The sequence below is a fragment of the Ixodes scapularis genome, unplaced genomic scaffold (genome assembly GCF_016920785.2).
Source record: "Ixodes scapularis isolate PalLabHiFi unplaced genomic scaffold, ASM1692078v2 ptg000005l_1___fragment_1__unscaffolded, whole genome shotgun sequence".
Lineage (NCBI taxonomy): Eukaryota > Metazoa > Arthropoda > Arachnida > Ixodida > Ixodidae > Ixodes > Ixodes scapularis.
Window position 1 is genome coordinate 803,075 of NW_024609885.1, and position 12,836 is coordinate 815,910.

At 50.0% G+C, this 12,836-nt stretch overlaps 1 protein-coding gene across 1 annotated transcript; it reads left to right on the forward strand.

Moving 5' to 3' along the window:
* Positions 1–2,640: 2,640 nt before the first annotated feature.
* On the forward strand, positions 2,641–5,348 carry LOC120847361 (E3 ubiquitin-protein ligase XIAP-like). Its single transcript, XM_040219075.2, has 4 exons — positions 2,641–2,666; positions 2,756–3,023; positions 3,338–3,945; positions 5,282–5,348. The coding sequence occupies exons 1-4, from the start codon at positions 2,641–2,643 to the stop codon at positions 5,346–5,348; spliced, it is 969 nt and encodes a 322-aa protein (XP_040075009.2).
* The last annotated feature ends 7,488 nt before the right edge of the window (positions 5,349–12,836 follow it).

Genomic DNA, 12,836 nt, shown 5'->3' on the forward strand with positions numbered 1-12,836 from the left:
ACGAACGTGACCTGTTTCAACATTTTACTCCCTCGATCGTTCAAATCAGTCACCGAACCTTTTTGTTAATGTATATGGGGGCGTTGGCGGTTTTTTATTTCAAATGCATATGGGCACGTTGCTGTCGTCGTCCTTGCTGCGAGGCGTGGACGTGGATGGATTGGAGAGTAGCGGCGCCATCATCATGGAGACGTCTTCCATGGTTTTACGGAGCTTGTCTCGCATCGAGTTGGACAACAGGTCGTCGCTGTCGCATATCAGTCTGTTGAGAAACTTTGTTTCGACCGGAACGATGACTTCCACGTCGTCGGCCACGGACCTCCTACAACGGGCTAGGAAGAGGCGCAAGGCCGTCGCCGAAACAAACTGCCCCCTAAACAGGTTGTAGCAATTAGACACGGAGGCAAAAGCCTTGAGTAGTTCCTTCTCGAGAAATTTCTTGTTGATGACGCTAATCTCGGTCTCGTCCTCGATAAAGAGCTTGATGAACATGTTCAAAAAGTCGGCTAGTACGCGTTGGTCCACCTCGCACGTGGATATGGCCGCCATGGCGCACTTCGCTCCGTTGGCGTCGCGCGTAGTGTGCATGGCAGTAGACATGGACGTGCACCACGAGATGATGGACGACGACACGCTAGGCGAGATGTGGTGTTCCAGATAGTTGGGCGACTGGACCCAGAGTAGAAAGTCGTTAAAGAAGGGCGAGTCGTACAGGTAGGTGTTTTCGCCGCGGTAGCTCCTGCAGAAACGCGTGTGATAAAACAGGTTGGTGGCCATCCGAAATAGCGCCGTGTTTGAGTAGGTGGCAATTTCTTCCTGGCGCGGAGTGGGTATGCCCTTGGTCATCTTGAGGCACTGTAAGGTGGCCCCAAACATGTCCGAGTCCATCATCTCAAAGTTTAGGCACTGTAGAAACAGACCGAGGTTACGGGGCGAGACGCAACAGGCCTGGCTGTAAAATTTGTTGAGCTCCTGCGTGCCCTGGTCCGACTGTTTGTGCACTTCGACGAAGCGAGAGTCCACGCGCCCGTTGCTCATGCACTGTTCTATGATGGAGGCGATGTTAAGGACCGACACCTCGGTGGCCGGCGCCTTCTCCTTCTGCAGGGCTAGCACGTAGTGGTTGGTCCGCGGCACGGGGATCGTGTCGGAACTCTTCATGATGAGCTCGTTGTGGTCACGCAGCGTCGTAGAGATGGCCGGATCGATGATGTTGACGTCGTCCGTGACCCGCTCGGCCGGCATGACGGTCCGGAGCGTCATGTAGTCGGTGTCGCAGCGGTACACTCCGTTCTCGACGTTACTCGTGTACAACCTGTTGCTCTCTTCGACCAGGAGGTTGATGACGTCCTGTGGCTTGTTTTGCGAAAACTTTACGCGAATGGCCCCGACAATGTTTTCGTTGACGGTGTGTGGCTGCGTGATCCTGTGCACGAGGCTGAGACCGTTGGCCACGTCGAGCCAGTTGTGGCCCATGGCGCTCTCAAACTGAAAGATGGGGTTGCACTTTACGCGCACCGCCGCGTAGTTGCACAGGGATACTAGCATGACCGCCGTAATCTTGGCTGCCGTCCTTGCGCCCACCGCCATACCGCGAGTCGCCTCGCGCGCATGGGAAAAGATCTCTTCGATGTAGAGGAGTAGCAGGCGCAGAATGGCAGTAGCGTACGCGTCCACGTACGGCTTCAGATCCCTGATGACGCGCTGAGTGGTCGACGAGGAAGAGGTTTTCCTAAGTATGTTGAGACTGTTTCGTACGTATTCGATTCCCATTACGCAGTGAAATACTGTATTGTCATTCAGGAGCGTTTGGATGGCCATCTGATCCATGTCGACCGTCATCAGTATGTTACTACCGAGCTCGAAAACGCGAAAGAGCATATCTGCAACCGGTTCCACATCTCCGTTGGTCAGGAGCGTCGTGCGCGCCTTGGTAATGTGCTGCATGAGTTTCTTGGACGAGTAGCCGAGTAAGGTCGACGTGTCGTTCAGGAGCGTGGGCACGTATTTATCGCCATCTCTCCTGTAAGACACGTTTTGATTTCCCCGCTGCCGGAATACGGGTAATAAAATATCGGTGGCGTCTTCGTGATTCACCGAGTGTTGACATCGTCCCTTTTTCAACAGGTCTAAAAAATTTTCTGCGACAGACATTTTTATAATAAACAAAATTGCTACCGCCTATGGGAGGTCGACTCCGCTCCCAGTCGAGGTCAACCTAGATATGGAGAGAATATATATTGCGCACCGAGTAGAGGGCTCCTCTCATTATCGTCGCTATGGCGCACCTCGTTACGGATCCCATAAGCAAGGAAGTCGTGCGTCGCTTCAAGACGTTCGCCGAATGGCGACTTCGCACCAGAGCCACGCCTCGAGACTTTGCCTATGCCGGCCTAGAATATTGCGCTGACCGGAAACACATCTACTGTCGGCACTGCAAATTTCAAGTCGCCGAACAGGACTGGGAGACGCTCACGTTTCACCCGATGGACCTTCACCGCCGAATGCCGTGCAAGTTTCTCGAGCAGTACAGGGACCCGCGGCTGAACGTAGCAAAGGTCGTGTCCGTCTTGCCGAGCTACTCTCACCCGGTCTACAAGAGATACGTCGACGAGAAGATTCGAGCCAAGACCTTTCACGATGTTCGAGGCCCTGCGTTCGCCAAGGCCGGCTTTTTCTGCTCGCACGACGACGAGCAGGGCTACCTCTCCCGCGAACAGATAGTGACCCGCATAATCGTTTGTTTCTACTGCAGGGTGCAAGTATTTTCGATCCTCGACTGCGAAGAAGACGATCCGTGGCTGCTACACGCCCGCAGGTCCCCCAATTGCGTGTTTCTACGAGTGAACAAGACCTATTACTACGTGCACGATGCAGTCGAAAAGTTTTACAGGAGCGAGATGTACTGGGCGTCTCACTTTCCCGAGATCGACGATCTCGTCAAGGACCCAAAGTTCCGCAACAGGACTATGAGTACTCTGTACACGGCCAACCTGACGCATCCCTTGAACGTATCGGCGATGGTGAGTGCCATTCGGAGCAGCAAGGCGACTCCGTTGGGCAGTCACACTCTGTTTGAGCCAGTGAACGCCCTTCCTTCGTTCGATCACAAGGCTATCGGTAGGTGGGGTAACTTTGTGATAGATAGCGCGATCAGTGATACGCACTATTCCGCTATAAAGTCACGAGACGAATCAACTAAGAGGTGCATCGTATGCATGAAGGCTCCGGCTAACATTGCCTACTTGCCGTGCGGACACTGCGTGTCGTGTTTCGACTGCACCATATTATTCAAACATTGCAAGGCCTGTAGACTCAAAATCGACTTTATTTCTAGAGTCTACTTTGCTTAAGAACATGTCTTTCTACTGGAGACTGTTCGTTCGACCACGACCCGACTGTGGCCAAGGTGATGTCCGACTTTAAAACTTTTGCGACGTGGCCTTTGCGCAACAGTACCCCCCCACCCAAGGACTTTGCCATGGCAGGACTCGCCTACGATCCAGAGAAGCGGATTCTCAGCTGCTCGATGTGCCAGCAAAAGACTCAACTCTCTACTATCGTGGCCTCGGACGAAACACTTCCCCAAGGACTGCACGAATCCGACTGTGACGCACCGCTACGCACGCTGAGTCCAGACGTCTCGGCGGTGGTGACCGAACGAGCGCTTGCCTTTAGGCCCGAGTTTCAGACTTACACTGCGAGGTTCGCCTCCTTCGACGCTCGGCCGAAAGAAGAAGACGTCTTTGACGTGGATTACATGGCATCTGCGGGATTTTATTACCTGACCGATCGCACCGTGGAATGCTTTTGTTGCGGACTTCGGTTGCTTTCGTGGGAAGCCGACTACGACGACCCAGTCGAGGAACACGCCAAGTACAACCCTCGCTGCCCCCATCTTCGATTGTGCGCGAGCGTAACCTACATCAAGGAGGTGTCCGACGTGTATAGAAATAGCGATTTATTTTGGTTGCTAGAATATACCAAGGACATTGAGTTTGTCTCAAACAAATACAGCCTAGACTTTATAACAGCATTGGCCACTTCCAAGTTTGATCTTTCCTGTCCGAACAAGCTAAAGTCCTTTCTCGAAAACAGCGATTCTTTTTCGGCGCTGAGCGTAGGACGTCCGTATCCCACGCGCATCGACAAGACGAGCATCTCCATGAAGCGGTCCGATCCGTCCACGACGATTTGCGTCGTCTGCATGAACTGTCCGGTGTGTATAGTTACTTTGCCCTGTGCCCACGCCGCCTTATGTTTAAATTGTCTATTTCCAATGATTTACAATTCGAGAGAGCAATCTGTGTGTTGCCTTTGTAAATCTGCAGTGAGTGGAATGTATCGAATTCATTAAATAAACTATTTGTACTGGCACTAGTGTAGTGTGCATGCAAAAGAACGATTCGTGACTCAAAAATATAAGCACGCGAAATATTTATTTTCAAGCATAACTCAGTCGTCTTCTTCGCCCATTGAGTCTTCTCCTTCGTCGTAGTTGAAGGTGTTTAGGACGATCGGACCCAGCATTCTGTCGTCGTCCGATTCGAGATATTCGTCGGCGTCACTGTCGTAGTCGTCACTGTAGCCGTCGTCACCGTCACCGTCGTCACTGTCGAGGTCTTGGTACTCGATGTCACCCACAACACCGTCCACACCTTCGATAACGTCTAGGTCGGTTGGCGCAATGTTTCTTAGTGACGGAGACACTGTGCTAGAAATACACAAAGTGTATTCACCAAGGTAGACGTCCTTGTTGGGGACGTCTCTAGCGGTGAGTAGGATGGCCGTCAGTCTTCGATGCACGTTGAGAAATTGGTGAAGCGTTTCTCGGCGTATAAATCCGAGTCCGGTCATGCAGAGGCTCCGTATGCCAACGTCGATGATCCTCTTTTCTGCGAGATACATCAAGGCTTCGTCGTCTAGGTGATAGCACGATCCCATCTGCAAGTGAGTCAAATTAGGTAGACCGTCCGCTAAGCACTTTACAGAGTCGTTGGTCAAGCCGGGTGCGTGACGTAGGAGCAAAGTCTTGATGTTCGGGTAGAAACGAACCAAATCACTGACGTGGCGGTCTCGCAGCATTGGATAGTGCACCAACTTCAAGAATGTGATGTGCGTAGGAAAGCTTCTTAATATTGAAATTTCGGTATACGCACAGTGAATTTGCCCTTCCACGTTGTCCCAAGCGTAGCCCTCTTCTTCGTGGTATATACTAAGCACCACTGTTTTCCAATCCACCACGTTTGACACTCTGGACTGAGCGAACACTTGTACGCAGGTGTCGGCCAGTGGGAGAGATGGGGACCTGTCTAGTCGAGCCATTGTCGCTTTGGGTTATAGGGTAGTAGTCGTGTCGTGTCGTGACGTCGGGGGAGAGGGTAGGGTTAGCTTTGCTGTAAGCGTAGTACGTGCGAGTACATATATATATATATACCCTCACTCGCTATCTGAAAACGGAGATAACGTTTCGCTACAAAAAACAAAATCGTACATTTCCTGACTCAACTGATTCGAAGCGCAAAAGACAAAGTGCGTCACGTTATCTTTAGAGGCGAAGAGTTCCGTCGTTATCACCAAGATAGCGTATATAGATTCGTTGTTCTGCAATATCACTCGAAGGACAGCTCGACTGGCGTTTCTTATTCCAGTCAGACACAAACTCTTGAGTCGACGCAAAGGAGCCAGATGAATCCATCCCTCGTTCCTGATACGGCCACCGTTGTTGCTGATTTGAAGATGTTCGAGAGATTGAGCGTAGGTCGCCAAGTATTGTAGAGCAGAGTTTGACAATAGGGGGGCGTTCCTCAGGAGTATGGTCTTGAGGTGCGTATACGTACAAACAATGTACAACAATTGTGCGTCCTCCAAGGTCGGATAGTCGACAAGGTCCAAAACGGTCAGAGCGTTCGCGGACACATGAGAAAGTTTACAAATTTCGGAGAACAGGACGACCCTCTCTCGTTCAAACTCTTCCTCATTTGAGTCTTCCGAATAAACGTTGGCCACTACTCTGCTCCAGTCGAAGGTTCGCGATTGATCAAACTTGGTGGCCTCGCGAAACACTTTGGACACGCTGGATGCTACTCCGGTCATGTTCTACGTTTGTCGACGCGCTTCGGCAGGCGCGCGTATATATACGTACGTTTTGTGTATGTAGAAAAATAAAGCCTCTCGAATGATTGTTTGTTTATTTCAAAAAAGACACGTACTAGACGTTGCGCAAAGCTCGCATAATGTGATCGCTTTCGGTGTAGTATCTCTTGTACTTGTAGCGCCTGATCTCGTCACTGACGTCGTCGTCACCGTCGTCACCGTCTTCAGCGTCGTCGTCGCTATCCACGTTGCGCTCAGCGTAGTCGTCGTCCGAATTTCCGTGAAACTTGGGCTCATTATTATTATTATTATTTGTCTCGTACACCGTCCGTCTGGTACGCAGAGTCGATTTGTAGCGGCCTCCGCCGGTCGAATGGAAGAAGCTATCCGTGGACGGACCCAGCGGTCTCTTTTCCCAGTCGTCCACGATCCTGTAGTTGGGGCGATTGGAAACGCGATACTTGAATTCCTTTCGCACGTTGTCGCGCGCGTTTGGACGAAACTTTGCACCAGACTCTCGGTGCACGTTGTTGTCGGAATAATACGTGTCGTGCTTGGGCAAGTTTGTAAAGTCGCCGTTTATTGTCCTATACAACTCGCCTAGCTCGACCATCTCGTAGGCCACGACTATGGTTTCCAGAAAGGACGGCGGTGGGTCGCGAATCACGTCGATCCACTGCCCCACCTTGATCGAGCGGCTGGTGACCACGTCGTGAAACTTGCTAGATATCTTGTCAATGTTTACGTTCACCAAGACTCCCGAAACGTAGGGCGAATGATTATCTCCGGTGGTCCTACCGACTTTGGTTTCCAACAGGGCTGCGCCGTCGCTTCTCGCTTTAAACACGGGATAGAACGAGTTAGATCGAATAGCCTTGGCCGTTTCGGCGTACTCCCTTCCGCACATGACGTCGCCCTTCTTGTTACGCACGGGCACTATCGAGTGCATGTCATTCAACACGTGAACTGGAAATTGATTGACGAAAATTGGGGCGCTGCGCTTGTGCATCTTAAAGACCTGAAAGTCTCTGATCACGTCGTTGGCACGCTTTATGAGACGGTTCTTGTCCGACCGCAACCCCTCGTGAGCGCTCGTGAGAAACCTGAGCAGGCTCGGCGGGAGTTGGTCGAAAGAATAATCCACGCGCACTTGATACATTTTTTTATTACACGGGATACATGTACTTGGAGTCGCTGCTGGCGTTTCTGGACATTGTTCGCCTACCGACACTGACGCTGCGACCGAGTCGGCCTCGGTTGATGGAAATGCTACGGCTCCTCCTGTTGCCGACGCTGCGACTCCTCTTCCTTCCTCTTCTTCGACCCGAGGAGAGAACGCTCCTACTCCCACTCCTCCGCCGCGCGACGCTTCCGCTCCTGCTCCTAGTCCTCCGCCGCGCGACGCTCTTGCTACGACTCCTCCTCGTTCTTTGACTCGATGGTCGAATCTTGTCGAGGATCGCGTGAGTTATCAGCGCGTGCCTGGCTCGATTGATCGGACATGACGCCGGCAGTCGGTGTTTGCGAGCAAAGGCCTGAATTAGTTTCCCCAATAAAAGTTTCAGGTAGGTTGGACTCTGTCCTCGTTTAACCCGCATGGAGCCGAGAATGCGCCTTTGATCTTCCTTGGTGAAATGTTCGAGGCGATACGGCTTTCTCGTATCGAGTCTACGACCGTTCCTGTTGCATCTCGAACACTTTGTTCTGGCGGTTCGTTTCGAGAAACCGCACTTGGAACATTTGACCATTTTTATTTACTCGTTAAAAGCCATGCCTCTCAACAGAGCCTCGACATTTTCTGGAACGCGCGTCGGAAGACGCTCTTTGTTCTTGAGTTTGTTCACGTAAGAAGAGACCTTGACGGCGATGGCGTTTTCGCGAAACGTTGTCGAAAGCGGGTGCTTGGTGACAGAGTTGTGGGTGGCGACTCCCTTTTCAAAGTGTTCGCGGACGTCGCGGGGTACCTCTCTAAACTTGTAGCGTTTGGCCAGAACGTTTGTCGGGTACTGCGATATGTCGTACTGACGCTGCTTACAGTATTGTACGATCGCCTTTCTCAGAAGAAGGTTATTTAGCTGAGTCTTCAATTTCGGATTAGGAGTAAAGGACTTTTCAATTTCCAATCGCACGTCTGTCGGTAGACTACTAATGTCCGGGACTTTTGTCAGGGAATAAAATCCCTCACCCGTCCTCTTTGTCCGGCGGGCGCCGGTCCGTCGACGCTTATTCTCATTCTCTCGAAACGAACGAACGTGGATATGTTTTCAAACAGAGCGTCTCATAGGGCTCTCGTAGGTTTTTTTTGCTCGTCGTCCATGATCATTCGGATGGCCGTTTGAATCCGCAAGTATCGCAACACGTCGCCCGTGTACAGGTGTTGATATGGTTTATAAACGACGGCAGTGCGTTCCCAAATGTCTTCACCAATCACAAAGTCCTCGATGAATTTCCTCAATATTTTTTTCTGCGAGTCCGATTCCATCATTTTTATAATTGTAGTATCGAGGGCCCTCCCTCGTAATCCATCACCGCATCACACAACGCTCGAGCGTTCAAGTCGCGATTTCTGGACAGTTCCTCGGCCAGGCTCGGTTCTCGTCCATACTTTTCTTTAAATTCGACTCGCCACTGCCGCTTGCAGATTTGCTTCTCCACGATGTCGACCCGTTCGTAGCACTCGACGTCGATTTTGTTGTTTTTCAACACGACGTTCATGACCCTGTAGTCGTCTCGGCGCAGCACAAAATTTATAAACTCGATCACGTTGCGAAAGGCCACGTCCACCCTGGTCATGCGCTTAACTGCCACGAGCGCCTTGTAGAGGAATTCGCATTGGCGCACCGCGCCGAGTTCCTCAAAGGCGCGTTCGAGTTTGTAGGCAAAACCCTGATCTACCGTGTAATGGTTTAAGGTCTCGATCGTCATAGGGCCCAAGATTTCTCTAAACTGTCGCCTGATGGCTTCCACCTTGTCCGCGTTACTTTCGGCCAGTTCAAAATTGTATTGCGGAACGTGAAACGGCGTCACGCCGGAATACCTGGGGGTTTCTATAGCGCTCGATGCCGGTGACTCCATCATTCCGTATTCTTCGTTTGTAAACAACATTGCGCGGTCAGAGGCGTCGTCCAATACCGAGTCCCTTTTCTTTCTAGCTGCGGGATGGGTAGGCGACGAAACGGGTGGTGGAGACGCAGACGACGACGAGGCGCTATAACTATCGAGTACCAGATACTCCGCGTCTTCGTCATCAGAGGATATGGGTGGTGGTGGTGGTGTTTGAGCTGCCCTCGCGGGTGGCGCTTGGGGTGGTGGTGGTGGTTTTTGAGCTGCCCTCGCGGGTGGCGCTTTTGCCGGTGGTGGCGGTGGCGGTGGCGGTGGTGGTGGTGTTTGAGCTGCCCTCACGGGTGGTGCTCGGTGGGGTGGCGGTGGTGTTTAAAAATAATTTGACATAAATAAGTGCTTTTTAGAGGCCTAGAGCTCTCTAAGAAGCCTCTATGAGGCCTAAAGGCCTTCTCTGCAAACCACTTCTCAAATCGCCCTAATGACACACCAAAGATGACAATGTCGCACTTAAAGTGTACCTTGTAAACGGAACCTTTTCGCCCAACTGGGAGTCCATGGCATTCATTTCGTCCTTCTATGGCATTGAACATGTGACATGACACCTGCGATTCTCAGTATTCTGATAGGAAGTGTATAGCGCAAAATTAGCAGATATGTATTTGATTGTGCATACTTGTTTGCAGGTGGTGGGAGCGATCAACATGTTCAGCTGCCTCAACTGCAGGATCTTCAGGATTACCATCTACAGGTGGAACCAGCCCAGTGTTTTCTAAGCATGATTCAGATTGCAGTGCAAGCCCACAACGGGAATTGGAGCTGCTGCGTAAAGCTGTAGAACTTCAGAAGAAGTGTTCAGTGGTGAGTTGGTTGTTATTTTGACTTGTTCCCAGCCATCTTTTGATTGCAGCAAAATGCAACAGAAGCTGAAAAGTAGGAACTCAAACCGAAAAACTGGCAGCTTTGTTACGGTTACAGCCGTACTATGAAATCGATTTTGTTTCGGTACGCTATTTACTTGAGTCTGAGCCGGCATTGATTTTTTGCAGACCCCGAAAGGTAGAAAAATAATAAAAAATATACTCGATTATGAGCCAATCGGAAGGTAAAGAACACCGTGCATTTAAAAAAAAAAACCTGGCTCGTGCTTTTGACACTTCTTTCGCTTTTGCTTTAATGATTTTTATGATCATGGGAAGTGCTACTGCACTCTCCGTCGAATGGATCACTCGAAGTGAGAGTCGCCAATAATAACGAAGTAAGTGAGTTTGTTGCGGTTCAAGTAAGGTATCTGACACAAACCAGAATACATCGAAGTCAGGACAATGCTAAACTGGAGACGCGAGCTAAGATAACCAGCTCTTCAAAAAGTCGTAGAGGAATCAATCTCTTAGTTTTGCATAACCAGACCAAAAATCGAACCCAATTTTTCTTTTTAATTTTTGTTGGGAGGTGGTATTTTGAAACAGAAACTCGGGAAAGCATCAGAAAACCAGGTGATATGTCATTCACTAAATCTGCATATCAAAAGCCGAGCTAGTCGGATAATAAAAAAATATGTGCCGACTGACCTGCGCCGTCGCAGTTGGGGTCAGGGAATCCGGGATGCTAGTTACAGCCACTCACTGCCAATAGCGGAAAGACTAATTCTGTGGCAGATCAAAATTAGTACGGTGATTGTAACAGACGCCGCAGTGCACACATAGAGCCTTAGCTCCCTTAGAGCACCTGTCTTTCAGCACCAAAACAATGCACGTTTCATGGCTGGCCTCTCTATATTCGCAAAATAGGAAATGCTCTTTAAGGACATCCAGACCGATGATCTCGGTACTTACAATCGAGGCTTTGCAGCCTACACGTGCTTCCTCGAAGGTGGAGATGGTTGCACACAAATCACACATCGCGAAGTTTGCGACTTTAGGACACAGCACCGGCCAGGGGTATCTTCAAATATTCAGGTCCAGCTGAGAGGACAAGTTTCTTCGGAGGTCATGAAGGCATCCAACATTCAGAGGATTCGTTACAAGGCATTTGAAATTTAAGCATGAGTGCATTTGCTTTGTTTTTGAGCATGCTGCCCCTTGTCCCCGAGCGGAGCTGTGTTTGACGCTGGGGAACCGGCTGCTCTTCTTTCTAATGAAGCTGAAACTCGGGTTGAGCTACACTGCACTTGGTGTACTTTTAGTGTTGACAGAACAACGGCATCACGCCACTTTCGAGCTGTGCTAACAACGCTGACTGCTGCGACAGCGAGGTGGAGTTTTCGGCCTCCATTTAGCATTATGCGGGCTATGTTGCCAGAGTGTATTGAAGCCCACTACCTTAAATTCAAAATGAATATTGATTCCAACGAAGTGAGAACAGAGACGCCGAATAGTGTAGGCCAGCAGCGCGTGCTGTACTCGAGCTACGTGAGTGGCTACACTCTTAAGTTTCTGGTTGCTATACCCCTAATGGGGCTATTTGTTTCCGTTCAATGGCGTACGGAGGCCGATGCTCCGACATCCATTTTACGGTGGACTCTAGGTTCTGAAACATTGTGCAGCCCGGGGACGTAATACTGGCTGACAAATGTTTTCCGGGTATCAGGGAAAGTCTGGCAGACACTGATGCCGTGCTCGTGATGCCGCCTTTTTTATCGGTGCATGGGCAGTTCAGTGAGCCAGAAGTGTGCGACACACTACTTTGCCCAGGTCCGAATTCACGTTGAGCGAATGATACAGCGAATTAATATACTCGGGACAACGGTGCCCATTACTCTGATCCCCCGATGGATGACGCTTCAACATGTGCTGTACGCTGGCAAATTTGCAACCTGCCATTATCAAGCCAAAGGAATAAATGGCAGCAAATGTAGGTACATTCAGACGCATGGCGAGGCTAGGTACAGAGCTCCAATTTCTCTCGTGGGGTTGGCTCTTCCTGGGTACCAGCGTAGGCTTCTTATCCGCAACCGAATTCTGCGCCAGAGATTGATTTAAATGTTTCTGTATGATATGTGATGTCCTGCCGTAAAAGATGGCTAACACCTTTTTTACGAGATGCAAAGATGATTGATAGCAACGAGTGTATTTTCCATGCCCTTGTGGTTCTATTCTATAATGAAAGTGTCAAATCGGAGCACGTTTTATAAGTAGCATTGTTTATGCCAATGAGAATAAAACAACAGCAAATAAAAATAACACACTTTAGCAGAAAACTAAACATTCTGATTGCAAGATTATATTTTGTGTACTGGACTTTACATTTCAGCGTAGTTCTAAACCACCACTTCCTAAAAAGACCGGCAAGTATGCAAAAAAACACATGGAACGTTGTCGCGAGTCATATTGTCTGCAGTGAATTGAATGCAGTACTTTATTGTTCTGTCTTTTACATCACTTGTACTGACATGCTTAGAGCTGGTACTTTTGTGCAAGGACTAGCAGTACCAGCTGAAATAAAACCGTTCTAGAGAGGGAATCGCATTGCCCAAAAACTTGTCGTTCCTGGGAACGAACACAGTGGAATCGTGCTCACCGCATGTGTAGACATAAAAATAACATGATTGCAAGTCCAGCACAAACATCAACACATGCACTTGTGCATAGTACTTGTGCGGTGGCTTCAGGCACAACTCGTCATTAACGTAACTCCGGAGAGTTGTCCCAGCGCGCTAGCGCCACCCGCGGTGCGCAGGT